Genomic DNA, 25,551 nt, shown 5'->3' with positions numbered 1-25,551 from the left:
ACAGTATTAAGGAGGATCAAGAATTCCTAAAAGATGTTCAGAAGATCTTTAACCAATATGGTTCAGGACCAACAAGGAAGGAAGCAGTGCCAGATCTAGGGCTAGTTAATGGAGTTCATCAAGTGGATTCTAGATCATGATCAATATAAAATCAAAATGATCATAGAGAAATCAGCGGTGAAAATAGCCATCTGCAAAAGAATTGATGTTGATGATTTGAGAAAGGATATAACACAGTCGGGCTGGACACAAAATCTGATCAGTACACCAGTGAATGGAGAATGGCAAGCCTAGGCCAAGACAGAATAGGTACAAACAAAGAATATTCCTTTAAGGGGGAAAAGTTGGACATCCAACGTTACTGCTCATTCGACGACATTGGAAAGAGATGTTAAAATAATAGAAACCAATAGTTTACGAGAAATGCCAGTTCAGAATACAGTGGAAAACCAGGCAGACTACAAAGTGCAAGAGAAAATGAAAAGGAAAGCATTAGGTTAAGGAGAACAAAGTTAGTGGATAACAAAAAGGAACCAAAAATCTTTTGTAGATATATTAAAAGAATTTTAAAGGAATAGAGGGGTTGATTAAGGACAAAGAATGTTCTGTTATGGCAGAGAACATGACTAAAATCATCAATAATTTTTTTTATAGTATGTCCATAATAAGAGAATAAGATTAGCATTGCGGTATTGGAGGGGGACTAGTGATATCGTAAAGTATAAAATAGATGGAAAGGTGTTTGATAGATTGACATCACTCAAAGTTAACAAGTCATCTGCTGCAGACAGGAGGCACCCTAGGTGGCTATCTTTCAAATTTTCAATCTTTTATGTGGGAAGGCTGCCAGAAAACAGAAGGATTTCAAATATTGCATCCCTATTCAAAAAGAGATAGCCTGATAACTGCAATCCAATGAGTCCAAAGTCAATAGTGAGAAAACTATTGCAGTCTCTTGTCAACAACAGAATTTATTCTCATGCAGAGTAAAAATCAGCCAGCATAGATCTGTTGAAAGCAAAATGTATCTGAATAACCTGAATGAATATTTTGATGAAGCTTTCTGTAGAACTGTCATCATTTTTCAACAGGTTCTGTCCCAATATTTTTCCATCCTTTGTGATTTGTAAGTAAAAACAAAAGTATAGAACTTTAATGAAAAATTTCATAGGAATTCCATCTATGTGTTATAATTCCAAATCGCATCTTCCACCTGACTCAGGCAAGTATTCTAGGCTCCTGGGGTGCAGGTCTTCGTAAATGGACATGCAATACCACCAATACTTTTTTTGAGGATGCTTCTGTCAGGTGAAAGATCGTCCCTAAATATCCCAATCAATTTCCTGCAACTTTTCATGTGTGCATTTAGTTGTGTTAAAGTGCATAAGATACAGACATACATGAGTGATCATTTTAACTATGATAGTGATCTATTTCTTCTGTAACTAATCTTGTATGATCATTTGGTTTATTAATATTGTTGAATGTGGAAACGAACAGCAAGGCTTTGGTCAATATCCTTAAGGGAAGGAAAATACCATCATGGCCTTTCCTGGTTTGATCTATATGTGACTCCAGACCCACAACAATGTGATTGACTCATGACTTCCTTTTCAAGTGGTGTGGCAAGCCTGCTACGTTAACACACAATAAGACTGAAGCAGATCAAACTACCTGCAGCAATCAAGGCAAGAGTCAGACACAACAAAATAGGTTCCAACTCAGTTGCTTTTCCAAAATCCTCCACATGAGCAGCCAAGAACATTGTCTAAATTAGAACATCCATCCCAGAGGCTAGATACACAACAGCCTCAAGTAGTCATGTTGGGATGGGGAGAAAAGAAGCTCATTAACCTGCAGGGAGGGTGGGGGAGTGGGATGTCTCTGATAGAGTAACAGTGGGCTGATCACTCAGATGAGCTGTAAACAAGGTTATCTGGTCAATGAGTGAATGGGAACAATTAGAGAGTGAGAACATTGACAAAGTAACATGGACAAAAGAATGTAAGGGTTCCAAATGTAGAGCAGGGAAGTCTGGCATGTCTTCCTTGTCTGCATTTGGCAAGTCTGACATTCTTTTGGTTATGTTCTCGCCCTCTAACTGCTCCCACTCCACTCATTGATTAGATAATCTGGTTTCCAGTTTTTCTCCATAGTTACCCCAGTTTTATCCAATCAGAGACACCCCCTCCCTGAAGTATAACAAGTTTCTTTTCACTCCTTTCCAATTCTGATAAAGGGTCCTCAATCTGAAACATTAACTCTGTTTCTCTTCCCACAGGTGCAGCTTGACCTGCTGAGTATTTCCAGCATTCTCTGTTTATATTTTAGATTTCAAGCATCTGCAGGTTTTTGGTTTCTACTGTAATCATTTTCACAGAATCATTGCTTGTGACAATGTGCCAGACCTCTCTGACTTCTTCACAATCCCCAGCACATCCTCTCCACTGGCAGAACAAACCTACCAATCGTATGGAGAGGAAAGTTTTAGAGGGACATGGGCCAAACATGGGCAAATGGAACTAGCTCAGATGGGCATTTGGTTGGCGTGGATATTGGGCCAAAGAGCCTGTTTCCATGGCTCTAAAAGTAGTGCCACAGTAGTATATCAGTAATACCTAAATTGTGTCATCCTGGTGAACCTACAACACAAAGCCATATGCATTGTTAAACAGCAAAATCAAAATGCAAAGGCTAAGCAATTCTACAACCAATAGATCAGATCATAGCTATGCAGTTCTGCCACATCTGGTCATAAATCATGGAGACTTAACAAGCTAATAGGAGAAGGATTTTAGCAGTCTTCAGCCATGTGTGCCAGTTAGATGATCCATCTCAGTTTTCTGCTAAGGTCGTCACCATCATATGAGCCAGAACTCAGCCAATATGATTCACTCCAAATTAAATCAAAATACTGGATACAGCAAAGGCAATCGAATCAGACAACATCCCAGCTGCGACTCTAGCCAAGGTGTTCTAGTACAGTTACATCTACGCAACAATGTGGAAAGTTTGTCCAGAAACTGGAGGACAAATCCAATTCAGCTAATTACCATTCAGTCTACTATCATCAATAACATGATGGAAAAAAGTCTTGTTCACTTTGGGTTTCACTAGGATATGTGCTATTTTACTGCTCATTAACAACGTAAGTCATTTCATTTAAATGGGTTACCACTCCACTAAAAATATTCATAGGAATGTACAACAAATAATTTAAGTGTTGTAATAAATAACATTTTCAAATTGTAGAACTAATTACCATGATAAACATACAGGATTCCTCAGTATGATGTATTGCATACTGTAAACATTACTTTCTTCATAGTTTAATGGTCAGTAACACAAAATTAATAAGAAGTGCTGTGGTTATGCTTTGAATGTGAAGTTTAACATTTAATGACTGACTGGACAATGACCTATAATTTTCCATGAGCAAAATTATTTGAGATAAGGAAATAACCCATTAATCACTAGTCATCCATTTTATATTTATAAATACCACAGTAGCACTGTGTGTAAGAAAAATCCTTTATATGCATAGATTTTCATATTTAAACATTTTCCATCCAAAAGGAGCTTGAGTTGATGTGAATTTTCTTGGAATTGAAGATAGAATGAGTAAGAAATTGCAGTTACATAGCAAAATACCATGTATTTCTTTGCACTTAATAGCTATACAAGCAAATTCAGCATCCAAACAGAAACACATTAAAGTCTGGCAAACAGTGGTGAGATATAACCAGTTGATCCATTTTTATTTTGTTAGTTTAGGGCTAAAAATGACAGTTCTTCAAATAATGCCATAGGATCTTTTATGTTGACTTGAGTAGGATAACAAGATGTTGGTTTAGTGTCTCATTTAGAGGACTGCTCCTCTGACTAAGAAGCACTCCCTCAGTAGTTCATTAAGTATTGTTTTTGATCATATGCTCATATTAGAACATAGAACATTACAGCATAGTACAGGCCTTTCGGCCCACAGTGTTGTGCCGACATTTTATCCTGCTCTAAGAACTAGCTAACCCTTCCCTCCCACATAGCCCTCCATTTCTCTATCCTTCATGTGTCTATCTAAGAATCTCTTAAATGTCCCTAATGTATCTGCCCCCACAACCTCTGCCGGCAGTGCGTTCCATGCACCCACCACTCTCTGTGTAAAAAACTTACTCCTGACATCCCCCTGATATCTTCCTCCAATCACCTTAAAATTATGCCCCCTTGTGTTAGCCATTGTCACCCTGGGAAAAAGTTTCTGACTGTCAACTCGATCTATGCCTCTTATCATCTTGTACACCTCTTCCGTGGCACTTAACCCACAGCCTTCCACATCATTGTTTAGAAAGTATGATGATCGCGGAAAATTCAGTGTGACTTTCAGTCCACTTTTCACACAAAGAGAACACACATATAATATTACAACTCACTCACCCTTCTTCTTAGGTAGTTCCTCAAGATTGAGGATGATTTGCTTCCATTTCAGTTTTGCTGATTCTGAGGTAACTATTGAGGCCAAAGTGGAAACTGCAGATTCTTCCACAGAAGAGTCATGGGTTGGATTGGTGGGCATTTTGTGAGGTCATTTGCTGCTTCCGCTGCTTACACGGGGCCTCTGTCTACTACCGATACATGGCCTCAAGGTTCTAAAAATTATCCCAAACACTCCTTCTGAGTGGTCATGAACCAGAGATTCCCAGGAGTCAGCAAGAATGTTGCAGTTCTTTGAGTAGGCTTTGAGCACGTCCTTAAATCTTTTCCGCTGGCCAGCTGGTAAGTTCTTCCCACGACGGGGTTCAGAATAGGTCATCTGTTTTGGGACTCTGGTATTGGGCACACGAATGATGTAGCCTGCCCAGCGGAGTGTAACCAGGGTCTCAGTAGTGAGAAATGAGTGGAGCAGCTCCAGCCATTATACATGGCCTTTCTCAACCTTACTAAAGCCTTCGACTCCATCAATCAGGAGGGACAGTGAAATACCCTCCTCAAAACTGGCTGCCCAAGGAAAGGCATCTCCATCTTAAACTTGCTTCACAATGGAATGCAAGCCAAGATACTTACTGTTGGAATAAGGTCATCCCTCATTCTTCTAAAGTTCAAGGAATACAGACCCAAACTATCTAGTCCCTCTTGTTAGGACAACCCTCTCATCCCAGGAATTAGTCTGGTGAATCTCCTTTGGGCAGCCTCCAATGTTACTATATCCTTGTAGGTGAGGGGACCAAAACTGTGGACAGTATTGCAGGTGTGGCCTCACCACATCCTGTGCAAGTGGAACAAAATCTCCCTATTCTTAAATTCCAACCTCTTTGCAATAAAGGCCAACATGCCTTCTTAACTACTTGATGGACTTGCCTGTTAACTTTTTGTGTTCATGGACTACAACATCTAGATCCCTCTAGCCGACTCTTTTGTAGACGCTCTTCCTCTCTTCATTTTGATAATAATGTACCTTTTGATTCTTCTCACTGAAGTACATTACCGCACACTTTCCCATTTAAAACTTCATTTGCCAAGCTTTCAGCCAATTACTCAATCTATCTGTATCCCATTGCAGAATCACAATGTCCTCATCACAACATGCCTTTCCACCTATCTTCGTACTATTGGCAAACTTGGAAGCCTTACATTTCATTCCATCCTCCAGGTCATTAATGTAAATAGTAAGCAATTGAGAGCCAAGAACCGATCTCAGGGGCACTCCACTAGTTACATCCCTCCAGCATGAAAAGGACCAATTTATTCCAACTTTGTTTTCTATGTGATTGCCAGTTTCAACCCATGCTAACCTCCAATAAGTTATGCACTATTCTCTTACGTGGCAGCTTGTCAAATGCCATTGGAAAATCTAAATACAGTACATCTACAGGTTCCACTCTATCAACTCCCCCTGTCACATCCTCAAAGAATTTGAGCAAATTTGTCAAACATCATTTATCTTTCATAAAACCATGTTGACTAGTTTGATCATATTCTGTTTTCCTAAATGATTAGTTGTTTCTTCTTTGATTATTGACCTGAGCATCCTGACAACAATAGACGTTAAACCAATTGGCCTAGAGTCCTGACGAAGGGTCTCGGCCTGAAACATCGACTGACCATTTCCGTCCATAGATGCTGCCTGACCCACTGAGTTCTTCATGCATTTTGTGTGTTGCTCCAGATTTCCTGCATCTGCAGCTTCCCTTGTGTCTCCATTGTGTGGCCTATATGTTTTACGTCTTCTTTTTTTGGTTTTCTAATCTTCTGGTACCCTCTCCGAATTTAGCAAATTTTGAAAAATTTCAATCAATGCAACTACCATCTCTGCAGCCACTTCCTTTAAAACCCTTGAGTACACACCATCACGTCCCAGCAATTTGTCCACCTTTAGCCCTGTGAGTTTCTCTAATACATTGTCCCTTGTGATTAGCATTTTTTTACAAGTTCCTCCCTGTTATTTGTTAACCCATTTGTTATCTTAGAGATATTTGCAGTGTCCTCCATGGTCAAGACTGAGGCAAAAAATTGATGTAACAAATCTGCCATTTCTTTTTTTCCTGTTATTAATTCACCAGCCTCGTTCTCTAGAGGTCCCACACCTACCTTAGCTGCCTTCTTCCTATTTATACAGTATATCCATAGGAACTCCTACTGTTTGTTCTGATATTACGCACAAGTTTTCTCCCTTCTTAGGAACTTTTTCATTTTTCATTGCTTTCACTTCGAAAGATCCTGCGTGTTGCTGTACCTTGCTGCGTCTACAGGCCTAGTACAGTTAAAAGCAGGCTTTAATCTCGGAAAAGGCGGCTTGCAGTCTGCATGAGATCCAGGCCCATGCTTTCTAACTCACACTTTTACATTCAAAGCTAATGTCATGTAAGGGGAGAATAGTACAAGAGAAGGCTCTGTCTATATCTGAGAGCAAATTGCAAAGAAATTGAATTAACCTACGCTTTGGAAGTTTGAAATTTAACCCTTCTTATGACCTACATGGATGGTAGCTAAAACCATCAAATAAAAAGGCATTTAACATATGGATTCATGTTATAACATTGTAATTTTTATTTAAAATTGATTATGATGCACCCAGAGCCTTTTCCAGTATATTTCTCCAGATCTGATTAATGGAGAAAGCCAACAAAAATTAAACCTCATGCAAGAAAACAATTTAAGTCAGAAACAACTATTATGTTATCATTATATTTACTCACATTATTCAGTAATTGATGTCATATTGTTATTGGCTTTGTTGGCTTTGTGATTTAAACCAGTTGTGGAAAGGTTGGGATAACCATGGGTCATTAGCTGGTTCTTCATATGAAGAAAGAATTCTCTGAGAACCTGACCTCAGTGGTCGTTTTGGCACATGCAGTAAGATTTATGAAAATACAATCCACAGAGGAATTCCCAAATTTCCTGCTCGGTAACCTTACCCTTCCTCCCTTATCTCACAATCATCCCATTTTTCTAAGTATCATATCCAAGACATATAATTTAGTCTCAGAGGAAAAACATTCCTTCTCCTTTTAATGAAATTCCTCAATTTATATCACAGTGTGCAAAATATATAAAAGACATCCTGAGTAAAATTACATCTATTAGGAAAAGTGGGCTACATGATGGACAATTAGTTAGATTTTGCAAGCATGATAATAAATTATGAACTTGGTCTTGTTAACTTCTCATTGCTAATTACAAATACACTTATTAGATTGTGTGCCGATTAAAGACAGAAATATTCTCTGAACAGTAAATCACTTCAACACTTGGATTATATCATAAACAGTGACAACAAAATAAATTCATAGATTCATAGAGTTATACAGCATGAAAATAGACGCTTTGGCCCAAATCATCCAGGCCGATCAAGGTGCCAATCTAAGCTAACCTCTTTTGCCTGTGTTTGGCCCAAACCCCTTTCAACCTCACCTGTCCAAATATTTTTTTAAATACTGTAATTGTACCTGTCTCTTCCATATCCTCTGGCAGCTTGTTCCATATACCCACCACCCTCTGTTTGAAAAACTTGCCCCTCAGATACCCTTTAAATCATTCCCGTCACACTAAACCTATCCCCTCTAATTTTAGACTCCCCTATCCTGGGAAAAAGAATGTGGCTATCTACCCCATCTCTGCTGCTCATAATTTTATAAACCTGTATATCATCCCTCAACCTCCTTCACTCCAGGGAAAATAGTCCCATTCTATCCAATCTCTCCTTATAAACTCAAATTCTCGGGTCCCGGCAACACTCTCGTGAATCTTTTCTATACCCTCTCTAGTTTAATCACATCCTTTGTACAGCGTGGCAATCAGAACTGCACACAGGATGCAACGCAAGCAAGTTTTCCAGTTTTGCAAACTGTGCCATAAGGAGAGAAAATTGGTGCTTTAAACATTAATTTCTTCAATATCAGTTGTATGATAACAAAGGAATTTTCTAAATGTTCTGCAACTTTTTCGGGTGAGAGTTAATTGCTACAGGCAATAATTGCTGCAGACTTAGTTAGATATCTTTGTTCCTAGAGCAATTGAATTGAATAAACTGATCAAGAATTATACAGCCAACTCCAAACCATAGACAGAAAACATCTGTGTCTAGTAGCTGTTAAGGGTCATAGGTACAATGAATCCTTATAATGTAAATCCATTGTCCATTGAACAACAGCTCACATATGTCTTTATCTTTTCTCTCTGTTTGGAAATCACTTGCCTGGGTTGCAGATTTTGGCTCTTTGAAATAAGGAAAGTATGAGATTGAGCTGCGGTGAAAGAAGAGAGATGGAAAAGTAAGAGGTGCATTTAAATCAGAAGACACTATGGGCTGAGTGAGGTGCAGTATCAGAAAGATAAGTAGGTATGGGGATATCTTGGTTTCTACAGGGATATCTATGGTTTCTGCTTTGTCACTGGCCACAGACTCTAACAGTGGTGAATAATATACACTTCACGCAAGTAAGATGATGAAGCCACACCTACCCCTGCCAGTTAGCTGCTATTGGCTCCAATTGTGTGCCATCTTATCAAAATAGGAACGTGTGTAATTGAGTGTCATGCAATACATCAGGGCAATCTGCCTGTCATGGTTGAATTTAAGGCAATATGTGATATGATATGTGGTGCGAGGCTTGCAACAATGCTAAATGTGTGATGGTACTTTAGGGCATGTGAACGTTAGATATGTGTGTTGATGGAAAAGCTGCAACTTGAGTCTAGCTTTGGTGAGAAATAATATTTGAAGATCTTGACCATGCACATAAATTTATTGAATTGGAGCACTGCATTTTAGCCCACAAGATTGACTCCTGGCATCAACTACCAATGCTGTCTTCTATCACTGATCTGAGTTTGTCTCAAGGGACACCAATCTGGGAACAGGACATCTCCCCTATTTTTCATCTCTTGCATTGATTACTAATGCACTTCAGAAAACAGTGGAGCTTGTGCTCTTCCATCAGGCCCTTTTTTTGAATTTTTCACAGGTCACCTTTGGTTCCAATATACTTGCCAGTGTCTGTTGCAGTCACAATGCAATTCCCATTTAAGAACTGTAAGCTAGCTTTAAGTTGTGCAGGCAGGAAGAGAGTTAGTGCCATCTCATGATAATATAACAACTACAAGAATTAAGTATTTCCAAGTGAGAGGGTGCTGCCAAAACAGAGGATAATCACATTGTAGATTTAAAAGTGGGGCAGAAAAAAAATCTAACAACATGACTCACTAGAACTGACAGAATATGCCTATGAGTATTTTATTGAAAGAAAGCACGGCAACTGGAGATTGCACAATCCAGCACAGACTTGATTTAACTCATGCTAACCACTTACTAAAGTTGGATTATTGCTGAAGCTATCAACCAATAAACAGCAAAGTTAGAACTGAATACATTCTTAATTCATTTTTAATGAACATGCAGCACAAGATATTTGGTACCTATATTTTGTCTAATGAATGCTTGTTAATTGTGCATCATGATCACTGTGCCTTTAACTGAGGGCTATCCAATTCATCCACACTTGCCTTTTAAACAAGCATTGATTTCAGTTTGAAAACTACTCATCATTCAGAAACACCAACTTCAGCTGGTGATGCAAAATCATGAATTTTGATTTACAGTATAGAAAATAGAACATAGAAAAACTACAGCACAATTCAGGCCCTTCGGCCCACAAAGCTGTGCCGAACATGTCCCTACCCTAGAAATTACTAGGCTTACCCATAGCCCTCTATTATTTGTGACTTTATCCAATATCAAAGATGACTTAAAACTTGAGCCAACTGCTATTTAGTGGCAAGAAAGGTGCAACAAATTTGCTTTAAACTTTAACTTTGACAACAATTGGATGACAAATAAAGAACAAAACAGATATTGGTTCATGGCAACCTGAGGACAGATTAGCTTCCTGATATATATTATATTAATTTCACTCTGCAAGGTTATCAGCCAGGTACTGAAAATAATCAAAATAATTTAGCGATGTCTTAGTGTCACCAATAACATCACGAGTAACTCAATGTATACACTGTGTGGTATTTTATGAGATTTGGACCAATGATAAAACTCCTTTATACATCTACACTTCTGTGTATTTTCAGAACAATTTTTGAAAAAATGTTCACAACAGAAATATTTGGCACAGCAAAGAATATCCACATCCTAATTATAGAAAAGTTACTTAAAGTCAAAAAAGAGCAAGATATTTTTGGGCTAATGTCCCACTTTGAATTAAGATTATGTAACGAACTCCTATTCTGCTCATATTGTTACTATAGCAATATGCCTTTCAAACTGATAGGATGTAATGCAACTCTTTCTATCTTGTATTCACAGGAAGTGAGTCATAGCCAAGATAAACATTTTATACAACAGTCAGTAGCACAGATGCATGGTCCAAGATGATATTTGGTGACTCTGTTTAAAGATATTGGCTAGGGGATCATCAGGCCGCAAAAAATATGGTGCTGCACAGGGCACCCAGGATAGTTTGTCAATACCATTGCCATTAACGTTTGATCTTCTGCATTTACCTCATGTAACCTTGTGCATTTTGGAGTAAAACAATCACAGTTTTTCTCCCCATTAGTTCACATTAAGTGCAAGTAATTTCAGAAATCCAGTGCACCTGCACCTGCTGACTAAATCTAACTATAAGTGCAATCGTGCCACTAAAAAGAGGAGGCGACTACAGAATCTAACCTCTGCACAAAGTCACTGAGCAGCCCTGGGAGTACTCACCACAGCCACTGCAGCAGAGACGTGGGAGCAGACAACCCCTTTTTACTTACACGAGAGTTTCTGCAGATGCTGGCATTTGAAGCAACACACACAAAACACAAAATGCTGGAGGAACTCAGCAGGTCAGGCAGCATCTATAGAGTGAAATAAATAGTTGATGTTTCAGGTCGAGACCCTTCATCAGGACTGGAAAGGAAGAGGGCAGAAGTCAGAATTCTGGCAAAAAAAAGAGGTCCTACTTAAAGAGTCTGAGCAAATAGGGTTTAAATTGAAATGTTTGTACTATTACCCCAGCCATGAGAAAATTAGTACAGGGTTAATAGGATCAGGCTCAAAGACTCTGCAATAGCAGTGAGTTTCAGTGTGTGGGGGACAGGCATTAATACTGTAAAAGATTAGCTCTGGGATGGACTTCAGTTGAACCATTCTGGGACCAGACCTAGTGAATTAAATAACTATAAAAAGGGCTTTAAACTGTATAATCAGGAGAAGGGCCCCAGTGGAGGTAAATCTGAAATACTAGAGAGGAACAACAAAGAAACAGAGCAGGATAATGTGGGGGTTAGGGATAATCAGATTGTTTTGGAAAAGATAAGAGCAGACAAACAAAAGAGCATGTTAAGAAATAGGGTCCAGGCAATAAGACAAATTAAAAAGTTGATACCTAAAAAAGTTTTAAAAAATGAATCTCTTAGTCTTAGCCTACCGACCTGAGAAGGATCTATTTACTCACACTCTTTGCTTTCTGTCCAATCACCAATCTTCCAGCCATGTCAGTACCTTATTCCCAATTCCAGATGCTCCAACCTTGTTAACCAACCTCCTGTATGGGACTTTACCAAAAGTCTTCTAGAAATCCAAATACGCAATATCCACTGATCTCCCCTCATTTTTTTCCACTAGTCACAACCTAAAAGAACTACAACAGATTTGTCAAACATGATTTTCCTTTCATGAATCCATGCTGATTCTGCTCAATCCTATTAGTCTTTCTGAGGTTGTCTTTTATTGCACCCTTCATCATAGACTCCAGCAATCTTCCTACCACTGGTGTTAGGCTAACAGGTCGATAGATTCTCATTTACTTCAAATGTACCTCTAATTGCATTACTACTATACCATTTGGCGATCTTTGCATTTCTTTTATTTTAAACCATTTTTAATAAATATTAATATTACCTAGACAAATTTGTGATACCAAATTTTTGCGGTTATATTGGAAGGAAAATGTATAGAACTTATTTCAAATGATACAAATATTTGCTTAGAAGCACTGAAGTGTGTTTTCTTTTAATCTCTACTAAATCTATGATATGTGTTGTGTGGAACAATTTATTATGGCAACATTTTTCCTGGATTTTCAGAAGCTGGAATACAGTTTTACATGCACTCAAACAATCTGTCCAACTCTGGACCTACCAGGTTATGCCAATCAATCAATCATAGTGAGCTCCCAGGCAGAACTCAGGAATTTAGTTCCATTTTGGACTTCACACAATGGGCTTCAGAAATAGCTGCATGTGGCAGAAAGTACTTACAAAAACATCCAAAAGTCTAAGTTAACAGGCATTTGGGATTTATGCTTCTTTCTAATTTTAAATGCTCCCTTGCACCATGCCAAACAATGTCTAATGCTGAGGCAAATAGATATTCCTCATGACAAGCAATGAGACAAATGTGGAAAATGTGTCTGATGATGTGTTTCATTTAGTAGGTACTGACATGGTTTCAAAAGAATTTACAACTTCTGTCATGCTCAACAACCAGTTAACTTCAAGAGGAAAAGCACAATTGTTTTTAAGAACCATTTTAAATTATAGATGATAAATATTGATTCTAAAAGAAGCTAACTATAAATTCCAGAACTTGTGAAAGTTGCCATAGTGAGAGGCTGGTAAGGCAGTAATGTTCTCTTTGGAAAAGAAAAGGTTAAAAGGTGATCTGAAAAAGGATATTTTCAAATGGCCAATGATTTTACTAGAGCATATAAAAGGAAAACTATTCTTCTGTCAAGTGGGTCGATAATCAGAGGCCATAATTCGAAACTTAGCAGAATATCATGTGCCTAACCTTCAGAAAGAATCAAAATCAATTCAAAAACTATTGCAATCAATGGAATAATTAAAGAAAATTTTAAAATTATATAACATTTAAAAAAATTTAGTAACTCAAAGAACACATTTAAACAAATAGAAACATTTAACTAACTTTGGATAATTTTAAAAAATGTAATTGAACTAATGCATACCCTTGTCCCTTGGAACCATTCCTCTTCATTTATGTGAAAGGACCTGCTGTTCCTGCATGATTTCTAACCTGGTTCAGGTTCAGCAGGCAAATTTCCCAGCATTGAGTACTGGGGAATTGTGGCAAGGTCATGCTCCTTCGCTAGCTCCCCAGGGCCTCTAGAATTAGAGCGCAGTTGAAAAATTGCCAGAAAAGGGCAGTCAGCAGTTTGAGACTTCTGCATTCACTCAGGACTTCTGAATTCATGGCACTTATGTGGAGAAAAACTAGCACCTCGACACGGAACTGCCAGCATTTACTTGCAAGCCCTGCCATAATCTTTCCTTTCTTCTCTATTCAATCAAAATAGCAAAATATTTCAGCTTAATTGGTCAAGAGGAAAATAACAAACTTGCAGTGGAATTCTGCCTCTCATCTCCTCATGACCTTGGTGTGACTGAAGAGTTAAAGTCCATTGAAGCCTATGTGAGCGGAGTCTTGAATGTTGATGGCATTTTGAAGTATTCTGTACTAATCAATCATTAATCAATTAATTTTGATTGACTTTACAAGCTATCATGATTCCTGCATGATAGAGTGTAAACTAAACACATGGGGAGCTATATTCAATGTAAACCAGCAACCACCTACATTGCAAACAACATACAAATTTTCTGCTATCTGCTCACTTCAATAGTTTCAACATGTCACTATGATTTGCTGAGTTATTTACTGGTGGAGCAACTCATTAGGGAGCCAATATCACGAGGTACTAACTCCATTTAGAACAAGCTGTTGTTAAGACCATGGTTATCTTAAACCTTAAAGAGTGCATAATGGCTGCAGTTGGTGCTGACAGACATTCTGACCCAGGAGACTTTGCACAATGACCAATATAAGATAAAGTGGTTCCAAGGTTTCCTGATTGCACTGAAGGCTTTGTTGGAGGACGTACAAATTAGGATCTTGTTCCAGCAGTCAGTAACATGACTGATCTATAATCTTATTTCTTCCTCTATCCCCTCATCCAACACAAGCACACTGTGTAATAACTTTTTAACAGTACATCCCAAAGACATGATGTCTACCAGTAAGAAACCAAAAACAGTAGGAAATTGGTATTGGTATTGGTTTATTATTGTCACTTGTACCGATGTACAGTGAAAAGCTTGTCTTACAAACCGATCGTACAGGTCAATTCATTACACAGTGCAGTTACATTGAGTTAGTACAGAGTGCATTGATGTAGTACAGGTAAAAACAATAACAGTACAGAGTAAAGTGTCACAGCTACAGAGAAAGTGCAGTGCAATAAGGTGCAAGGTCACAACAAGATAATGGGAACTTCATCACATACAAGTTCCTCTCCAAGTTGCACACTCTCCAGGGATGGAAATATATAACTTCTTCTTCTTTGTTGCTAGGTCAAAGACCAAGGATTGCCTATGAAATAGCACCTTAGGAGCACCTTCATAAAAGGAGCATGGTAATTCAAGATGGCAGTTTATCAATGCAATTCCACTTTATTCTCTGCTACACTTGGTGCTGCATCAGACAACTTTTTCCTTCCTTCCTGACATCAAAGATCACAAACTTCAACAGTTCTTGGATTTCAGTACCCCACTTGACCTTTCTCCCCCTGTTCTGCCTCAAAGCCCATCTCCCCCCCCCCCCACCCCGAGTTCCACCCCCTGCCATGTTTTCACCATTCATTCTGAGCTTCCCACTCTCTGATCTCAAATAATCAGTTCTCAGCAGGGACCTCAGCTTCATCCCTCTACATTCCCATCTTAATGAATTCTAAGCCCAACATGTCATTGAACTCTCCTTTTGCTGTCTCCACCTCTGTGCCTATTTCTTTGGCCAGGAATCCTTACAGACCCACTCTTCTCTCTCCAGAATTCCCAATCCACCTGGTCTCTTGTCTACTCTAGATCTATTTGTTGCTATCTGCCAACAGGACATTGACTGCCTTGATTTTTCCACACCCCTCACTCACTCTAACCTACTTCCCTTTGAACTTACTGTACTCCACTTGCTAAGAACCAATCCTGATATCTTTATCAAACCTGCCAACATGGGTGGTGCTGTTACAGTCTGGCAAGCTGACCCCTATCTTACAAAGACCAAATGTCAGACAAATACCTCCCTATGGACCAGGACCTCACCATTGAACATCAGACCACTGTCTCCCACATTGAAACAGACCTCTTTTCCTTGGGAGATCTTCCCTGCACAGCTTCCAACCTTGCAGTGTCCCACAGTCACACACTCGCTTCTACCTTCTGCCCAAGATCCAAAGCAGTATTGTCTGTGCAAACCTATTGTTTCAGCCTGCTCTTGACCCAATGAAGTTATTTCTTCTTATGTTGACTCCATCCTTATCCAATCACTTCCCACTTACATCCATGACATTTTGGATGCTCTGTCCCATTTTGACAGTTTCCAATTCCCTGCTCCTAACTCGTTCATCTTCACCATGGATGTACAGTCCCTCTATACCTCCATCCCATATCAGGAGAGTCTGAAGACCCTCCACTTTTTCCTTGAACAGAGACTCAACCAGTTCCCCTCCACCAACACACTCATTTACCTGGCTGAACTTTTCCTCACATTGAACAATTTCCCCTTCAACTCCAGTCAACAGACCAAAGGTGTAGCTATGAACACTCACATGGGCCCAATCTAAGCCTGTCATTCTGTGGGATACAGAAATAGTCTTTGCTCAGCTCTACTCAAGCCCATTCCCCCAATCTTTCCTTCGGTACATGAGCAACTGCTTCAGTGCTGCTTCCAGTGCTCATGCAGAAATCAAAGAAACTTCTTGCTGCCAATTTCCATCCTGCTCTCACTTTCACATGGTCCATCTCTGAGTCTTCCCACCAATTTCTGGATCTCTCTATTTCCACCTCAGGGGGCAGGCTAGAAATCAACATCCACCACACCCTATAGACTACAACAATTATCTTGATCATACTTCATCCCTGCCTCTTGTAAGGACCACTCCACTCTCCCAGTCCTTCCATCCCTGTCACATTTGTCCTGATGATGAGGTCCCTGAAATGTCTTCATTCTTCCCAAACTGTGGTTTCCCCTCTACTTGAGTGGACAGAACCCTTGACTGTATCTCACCCATTTACCATGCTTCTGCTCTCACCCCTTTTCCGCCTGGACAGAGCAAGGGCGGAGCTCCAGTGGTCCTTACTTTCCACCCAACCAGCATCCACATTCAACAGATCATCCTTTGCAATTTTCACCACTTCCAACAAGATTCCACCACTAGACATATATGCCCCTCCACTCCCATTTCAGCATTTTGAAGGGATTACCCCTTGATCCACTCTTCTGCTCCCACATACCATGCCCCATCTTATTGCATATCGCCATGCAAATCCTAGATGTGCAACACCTCTTGTTTCACCTCTTCCCTTCCCAAGAGACTCAAACAGTCTTTTCAGTGGAAGCAGTGATCCACTTGCATTCTTTTCAACCTAGTGTTCTGCAGTTAGCATTCAGAAAGTGGTCTCCTCTGCACTGGTGAAACCAAACACAGATTGGGTGTTTGTTTTGCAGAGTCTGGAGTGATCCTGAGTTTCCAGATGCCTGCCACTTTAATCCCCTTTCGCTACTGTAGAAGGCAAACTTTCAGTGATGCAAATATCTCCATTTCAAGCCTGGAAAGAGTCAGAGCCATTCACATTCATTGTCACAGTCATCTTGACAGCCACTGGCAATGTTGTCCTTGCTCTTCTCTGAGACTGTAGCTGGAGCAGATGGTGGATTTCAACAAGCATGTTCTTTGCACCCCTCTAAGATTCAAGCAGAAAAGTTGCTCCTGAACAATGAGGAATCATGCTGAAAGCCTTTCTCCTTTTCTCTTTCTTCTTTCAACACTTTATCTTAATTTGCATTCTCTCAATTAAATTGTTTTGGAAAACAATTAGCCACTAATCCACCCACGTCAAAGAAAACGTTTGCAAAGAATCCTAGAAGTCAGTAAAATGTCCTTCAGTGCTGGTCATTAACTTATCTCTCCATGTAGACTTCAGCAACTTGAAATTACCAAAGAGAGCACAAAACACCTGTAGAACCATAACAATCGCCAGAAGAAATCAACTAGCAACTAACTATTAAACAGTTAATAATAATTTGAAAAAGCACTGATCAGGATCCAGTCAATCAGCTGGTTGCCTTTTCAACCATGATTTGGAGAAGCATTAGCTGTCAAGTTCCAACATAGTTTAGCATGCATTTAGATATCAGATTTTCTGCTATGGTGGACAAAATGTCACATGAGATTATAGCAAAACATTCACCTCTCTATCAGATTCAAGTAAATTTCTCCCTTTGCCTTTAGAATGAAATTTTTGACTAATGAAATTCATTTGCCCCAATTATAACATTATCTCAATGTAGCTATGCTAAATTAAATGCAAGCGCTAAATCATGTTTGCCTGGTGATTGACATCATGGTGTGCCTCCTCTGCATATTTCCTGCAGAAGTTCGTTTCACACTTGCTAACATCCTCAGGAGTGGGCATGTGCCTTTGACAGCATTTGGGAATACTGAAAGCACTCACAGGCCTTCAAGAAAGGCCTCTAAAAATTTTGCCAATCTAAATTTGGAGCTGACAAGGAGTTTTGATTAATTAAAACCCTGATAAGAATAATCTTAGCTTAGCACACAGCTTCAGTGGGATAATATTGAAATTAAAGCAAATGACTTTTGTTCATCAAAAAATTCTTCTAAAGGCAAAGGGAGAAAATTGTTTCTTATTTTGCTTTATCATGGGGTTGTTTTACTCATCTACAATCTATAAAAAGTAGAATTTACTTAAATCTGATAGCGCAGGGTGGTTTAATTTTTACTATCACCTCACGTGGCACTTTATGCCCACCACAGCAGAAAAATTGATATCTGGGAGCAAGATAAACTGTGTTTATGACTGAAGGGCTGATATTAATCTTCTGCTATCTCAGGATTCTTAACAACCTTAACGTAAACGGCCCATGTTTCCTTTACTGTATAACCGACAGGGTAATGTGCCTACAATTACATATATTACCAGCAATTTATTTTCCAGATGCATACTGTAAATGGATTAACAGAAGTTAGCACCACAATGAAAATCCATATCCACATTAAAAACATCACAAATATTTTGCAGTAACAAATGAAGAGAATCCTAGAATGCCAGAATCTTGTAGCACAGAAAAAGGCCAATCTACCCACCGTGCTAATGGTGAAACATTGAAAGAGTTAACAAATTAATCCAATTCCTGTGCTCTATTCCTGTAGTCTTCGACGTATGTGTTTCCTTATTATGTATTCAAGTCCCATTTGAAAGTTACTATTGAATCTACTTCCACCATCCTCTCAAGAAGTACTTTCCAATATATTTTAACACTCTTTATTTAAAACAAAAGCATTTTAACATTTCAGTGAGTATTTTGAAGAATGAAAACTGCTGATAAAACAAGCATCTAAGACTCAATGAAATTTAGAGTACAAGACTGATTCAGGATTTGTGAAACCGTCACTTGCTGCGGTTGTTTCTTCTGTCATTGAAGAATTTTACATAATGTCAGATGAGAAATATTTCAGACCAGTTGCTTTTGTAACAATGTTTGTATTATGAAGTGTAAGTACTGGTTCAAGGGACAGAAATGATAGTCATTCTAGAATGATTTACTTGTCTTATATAGCTAATTACTTCCCTTGGTAGTTTTACTAAAATTTTTCTTTACTTACCTCTGTGTAATGTCCTGATGCCTTTATTCCTTCTGAGGTCACATGTGGCTCAATGCGTCTTGGGATATTTTTGCACTGATGCGGTGTTTACAAGAATTACATAAGGCACTGTATGCATGTTACTGATAAGAATATATCTTAGGAGTGGTACTTGGAAACGTTATCAAAAAAGAAATTCCAAGAAGCAATAAAGAACTTTCTGTTCTGCGGTGCTTCAACATACTGTCACTGAACAGGATGGAGTTTAAACCCTATATTTCCATCTATTTCCTGCGGTGCAGTACAGCTAACTCTGGAACTGTTAAAGTAGTTCTTAAATTAACAGTATGCTGAGTCTGTATAGTGTTTCCAGTATGCCATCAGCTGCATGCCATAAATCAAACATCTGTTTTCATTTTTTAACCGGATCTTATGGTTTTCTCTTTTACCTGGGATGCTCAGGAGAATCATTATAATTACTGCAAACATTATGTTTTATTAAACTTTAATTGACTTTGCAAGAAAATACATATATGTAAGAAAAAAGTATCTATTGCTCTGGAGGTATCTGTTTAAATAGTTGGTGTTGAGTATTGTAGACACAATTTGCAACATATCCGTAATAGAAAAGTTGGGGAAAACCATATGAAGCTTTTCTTCCTGTGCAGAGTCTTGCTAGAGAACACACACAAAATGGAATGTCAGGACTACAGCATTGTATCCTTATACATGTTGCTTTATTCTCTTCTAGAGCTTCTGTTGAAAAATTATACTTTCCTAAGAAATTCTCGTCATGGCTAAGGTCAGCTATTTTAAAATGCATATCTAATGGAATACCAGGTAAAGGCAATAGCTGGCTCGATGCTAAGACCTCAGATCAGATTAAGTCGCCATTCTGTGGCCAGCTGTGTGATCAGAGCATTAGGAACTAGAAATGCTTGCAGAAAGTGTTGGTTCAGAATAGGAAAAGAAATCTAGCAGGATTATCACTCCTAATGGTTATCTAACGATCTTCACTCCAAAGTATAGATTTTGAGTGAATGAGTGTGGTTTTAACGTACATGCAACAGCATGCATTGTTTATCCTTGACATAATAAAGGACCTCTTGAGAGGGCTAGGGTGGTGAACCTGGAGGTTTTACCAAATGACTGCTTGCCACTTACCACTTTAACTGCACATCTCCATTATTGTCTTGTCCAACATATCTATTTTTATGGCTTGCCAATTCTAGGCCAATTGGAAGGCCAACACCATATTTTTTATACAATTGAGTACATTTTGAAGGTTGAATTTTTGATATTTACCCCATCTCCAGTGTTTTTATTATTGGTAAAGTGTTCAAAGGAAGAGAAAAATAAAGCCTTTTTTTAAACATCATATTTCTTTACAAGTAGCTCACAGCAATGTCCTGGAAATTTATCTTTATTTCTGAAAAGTCTGCAACAATATTGGAAGGTTGGTAATCCAAGGTGAGGAATCAAAATGTTTCTGGAAACCTATCAGATAGCCTCAAGTTCAATATCAAGGCACAAGGAAGAGTCCAGCACTAGTTTAGAACAGGACAGAGCAGAGAGGTTAGAATCCACTCCCTCCAAAATGAAATTGGTGGCCAATTCTTGTGAACCCAACTGCAAGGCAGTGTTTATTGCTGATGTTTCAGTGCTTGTTACAGTCATCCAACCTGCTGCCATGTAAGCAGATTGCTGTTGCCATGGTTATGGATAACAGATTGCAGAAGCACCACCTTGGTGAAGTGGCAGTGTCTCCATGGAACATGAACCTGCTGTCCTTCCCCAGGAACACAGCACTTTGTCTGCCACTCCTGTTACATCATCAGTTCCTTTACCTACCAGCCAGCCAGCCTGGACCACCTCTACCCATACCAAAATGATGTAATCCACTGTCAGGAGCTTCTGGGTCAAAATGCTCAAGGTTGTCCTCCCTGGCCATCCACTATCCCCTCCATTGTAAAATGGCAGCCTTTCACCAGCCATGCTGCACCCACTGGCAGGCACGGTCACAATGTAAGAGCACCAGGAGTGGGAAGTGCTTTTTGGAAGACAGGGAATAAGGGGAGCACAGAGTGTAGGTGTGTTTATTTAATATAGCATGATTTCATTTATAAATTTGCTTTGGAATCTTTACTATGGGGGGAGGGTCATTTACTTTTGCATTTTGGGCATGGCAATACTGTTATAGTCATTGACAGACTGAAGGTAATAGAAAGAACCATTGGTGAATGGGAATTACGTTTCACATGATTTCTGATGTATTCAGATGAATTCTTCACTGACTGCTTGAAATGTGGGTCTTTCTTTGTTCTGTGATTTAAGATGTGGCTGCACTAGATGGCAGATTTCATCAAAGACATCCTTAATGAAGTGCAGACACCACACAAACTGCTCTTCATTTAGCTTCTAGGGAGGCAATTTGTCTTTGAACGCCCTGGACAAATATGTCCTCCTGCTGAAAGCCTTTCTCCCCTTCTTCTCTTTCCACATATTGTCCTTCTCTGTATGCCTTCTGCATATCCTTCCAATCATACTATGTTCCAAGTGAAATTCTTATTAACACACCATGAATGTGAGTAACTGTGTCAAAGACTTCACAGACCTCTGCACCTACTAGCCACAACAGATGGCCAAAACACATCAGAGTAACCACCAGAAGAAAACAACAAATCTAGAAGTGTTTGATAATTCAATTCAATAGCTCTAGTGAGATCCAGTGAAAGGTCTTCCTGATGCTTAGGAGGGATTAGGGATAGTCAGCATGGCTTTGTGCATGGTAGATCGTGTTTAATGAATCTTGTAGAGTTTTTCGAGGAGGTTACCAAGAAAGTAGATGAAGGAAAGGCTGTGGATGTTGTCTACATGGACTTTAGTAAGGCCTTTGACAAGGTCCCACATGGGAGGTTAGCTCAGAAGGTTCAGACACCAGGTATCCATGGAAAGGTTGTAAACTGGATTCGAAATTGGCTGTGTGGGAGAAGACAGAGAGTGGTAGTGGATGATTGTTTCTCAGACTGGAGGCCTGTGACCAGTGGTGTGCCTCAGGGATCTGTGCTGGGGCCATTGTTGTTTGTTGTCTATATCAATGATCTAGATGATAATGTGGTAAATCGGATCAGCAAGTTTGCTGATGATACTAAGGTTGGAGGCATAGTGGACAGCGAGGAAGGCTTTCAAAGCTTGCAGAGGGATCTGAACCAACTGGAAGAATGGGCCAGAAAATGGCAGATGGAATTTAATGCAGACAAGTGTGAGGTGTTGCATTTTGGAAGGACAAATCAAGGTAGGACATACACAGTAAGTGGTGGAGCACTGAGGATTGCAGAGGAACAAAGGGATCTGGGAGTTCAGATACATAATTCCCTGAAAGTGGCGTCACAGGTAGACAGAGTTTTAAAGAAGGCATTTGGCATCCTGGCATTCTTAAATCAAAATATTGAGTATAGGAGTTGGGATGTTATGGTGAGGTTGTATAAGACATTGGTGAGGCCAAATTTGGAGTATTGTGTGCAGTTCTGGTCACCTAACTATAGGAAAGATATTTGTAAGATTGAAAGAGTGCAGAGGAGATTTACTAGAATGTTGCCGGGTCTTCAGGAGTTGAGTTACAGGGAAAGACTGAACAGGTTAGGACTTTATTCCTTGGAGCGCAGAAGAATGAGGGGAGATTTGATAGAGGTTTACAAAATTATGAGGAGTATAGACAGAGTTAATGCGAGTAGGCTCTTTCCACCTAGATCAGGAGAGATAAGTACGAGAGGACATGGCTTTAAGGTGAAAGGGGAAAAGTTTAGGGGGAACATTAGGGGGAACTTCTTCACTCAAAGAGTGGTGGGAGTATGGAATGGGCTGCCATCTGATGTAATGAATGCGGGCTCACTCTTGAGTTTTAAGAATAAATTGGATAGATACATGGACGGGAGAGGTTTGGCGGGTTATGGACTGGGTGCAGGTAAATGGGACTAGCGGAATACCGTTTCGGCACAGACTAGAAGGGCCGAATGGCCTGTTTTCTGTGCTGTAGTGTTCTATGGTTCTATGCTGAATGTATGTTCACTGACGCAGAGTTTAAGGTGAGTGTTTGATAATGCCGTGAATATGGCAGCACCTTTGTCAAATCATCAAACATCATGATCTGCCTGCTCTATATAATTCTAGCAAACAATCAATACCTTCACCTAATGTTAGTCCATTGTGTGTACATGATGCAGGAATCACTCTGGAGTTCAAATGGGATCTTAGGCCCAGGGGAGGGAGAGAGTTGATTCCACGTGTCTATGCCAGGTCTTTTCTCACTCCAACACTGATAACACTTTATCTCATACTCATATCTCTACTTCAAATATATATTCAATTTATTCTAAAAGATACAATGTTCTTCTCACAACTATACCCAATAATAACATATTTTATGTTCCAACAGCCTTGCTACTAGTTTCTCCCCTACCTCTTGACTGACATTTTAAAATATTATCTATTATTGATGACTTCTTAACCAGATATTTACTCTGTCAAGATCTAATGTTTTTTTTGAATCTACTATATTTCTTAGCTTTCTTTGCTTCAATGGAAATAGTCTTAGCACCTCAAAATTATACCTGAAACTATGTTATTTTTATATTTGGTGTTATCTTGTTGAAAATACTGCATAAGAATAATGAAATACCACTAGCCTAATAAAAGCTGCTGAGTATTTGGATGAAATCTTATAGTGATTTACTTTCCAGGTGAAATAAAGATTTAATAAGAGTCCATTTTTTAATTCATAGAAATTCATTGAATGGTGTATCCAAATTTCTAAACTCTTACATACAAATTAAAACTCAACATGACCAAATCAAAATTAAGATGTTCCTAAAGATATAGCAGAGATGCTATCTAAATGTGAAGCAATTACTTCCTTACCAAATCTGATTTCATACTTTCAAGATCTCCAAATGGTAAGCTACATGCATTAACATGCACATTTGAAGTTATTCACTATTGCCATTTAATAAAGATTCCATTTGAAAAGAGATGCATAGTAATCTATGACTCTCTTCTAGAAAGCCTCAACAGGCATTAACAGGTCATCAATCATTCTATTCTTCTGTTTAGTTGTCAATGACCTTCTCTTTAAATTGGATTATCAGTTTTGTTAAGAAAGTTAAAGTTGCTAACAAACTTGCCTTTCCCCTTGAGTCCTAGACCTCAGATTTCTTTCCCAAAATCTTTACTTTGTAATACCTCAATGATGTAATTGTATAACTTATAGCTTGATGTAAACAGCAAGAATGATTATTAGTTTTCTGTAATGTCAGAGAAAAATGCAAACTCCTGATAACTCTAATGGCATGAATCTGAAATCTTCTGAAACAAACTGATTTTTAGGAACTGGACAAGGAGAGCTTGGTTTTCAAGGCCAGCCCCGGCAAATATATCATGCAATACCCTGCACGATTTCTGAAACACCATGTAGGAATGTGGTTCCATCCATTGTTAGAATATCGAAGGCCATCGCACCAAAATGTTTATGGTAAACTTGGAACACAGACTAAACAGGAAGTTACTTGCAGCATTCTGATGTTTAATAATTTCTTTCTTTGACTTGGTCATTTTTATTAAAGCCAAAGTAGATGATGATCATAAAATGTTCAATGTTGTTCATAATCTTCAACAGAGAAAAGCTTCATAGCATTGGCAACTTGGGCTAAATAAAGAAAACCATGAAAAGCCATGATAAGATACTGGTACTGTTTCTCCATCAATAGATCCCAGTCTTATAAATTCATAGGTCATTAAAAAGGACATTCAATTGGGCACAATTTTTATTTAATTTAGGAATCTAAAATGCCATACATTTTTCAATTTTGAATATTTCTGTTCTATGTGCAATTACCACAATCCTTTTGCATATCTGAAAGTCTATCAGTTGTTTCTATATCACCAAGAACTGTGGTTTATTAAAGATAAGGGCAATATAATAGTAATCTTGATTGTAATTTCAACAGAAAAAAATTTGCATAATATGCAAGGATATCAACGCTCAACATTCTAATGCAGGAAATCTTACAGCAGCTTCTGAAGCAAACACACATATAGCATGGAAATTTGTCATTCCTTACTGTCTCCCAGGGTGTACTACTACACTGCTACAGACATTGCCAAAGTAATCCATGCAGTCCCGGTAAATTGACAAGAACACATTTTTTAAGCTTTATTATCACTGTAAATACTAAAGAAATACTAATTAAATTGAGGAACATTTCTTTTGGCCATTGGTTCCAAACAGAACCAAGGACATTTATCCATTTAAATGTGAGCAAGTTCAGGACTTTCATGCCTGCATTATCAAATGCAGAATTCCCAAACCTACTGAGAGTTTTGG

General features: G+C 38.8%; 1 protein-coding gene across 4 annotated transcripts in view; it reads right to left on the bottom strand.

Annotated features, from left to right (window-relative positions):
* The window catches only part of ripor3 (RIPOR family member 3), a 124,687-nt gene extending 105,435 nt beyond the window's left edge, over window positions 1-19,252 (bottom strand). For 2 of the 4 annotated variants that reach the window (XM_052031485.1, XM_052031486.1), the window contains exon 1: window positions 13,464-13,600. In XM_052031485.1, coding sequence (XP_051887445.1) covers window positions 13,464-13,482 — 19 coding nt within the window. In that variant the 5' untranslated portion in view covers window positions 13,483-13,600. Of the gene's footprint in view, window positions 1-6,582; window positions 6,746-13,463; window positions 13,601-19,193 lie in introns of those variants that run through there. The other 2 variants (XM_052031487.1, XM_052031488.1) reach the window with 2 other exon arrangements.
* Between the last annotated feature and the right edge of the window lie 6,299 nt (window positions 19,253-25,551).

This window comes from Pristis pectinata, chromosome 16 (genome assembly GCF_009764475.1).
Source record: "Pristis pectinata isolate sPriPec2 chromosome 16, sPriPec2.1.pri, whole genome shotgun sequence".
Classification (NCBI taxonomy): Eukaryota; Metazoa; Chordata; class Chondrichthyes; order Rhinopristiformes; family Pristidae; genus Pristis; species Pristis pectinata.
Note: the sequence above shows the minus strand (reverse complement) of the source record. Positions and strands in the feature narration are given on the sequence as shown.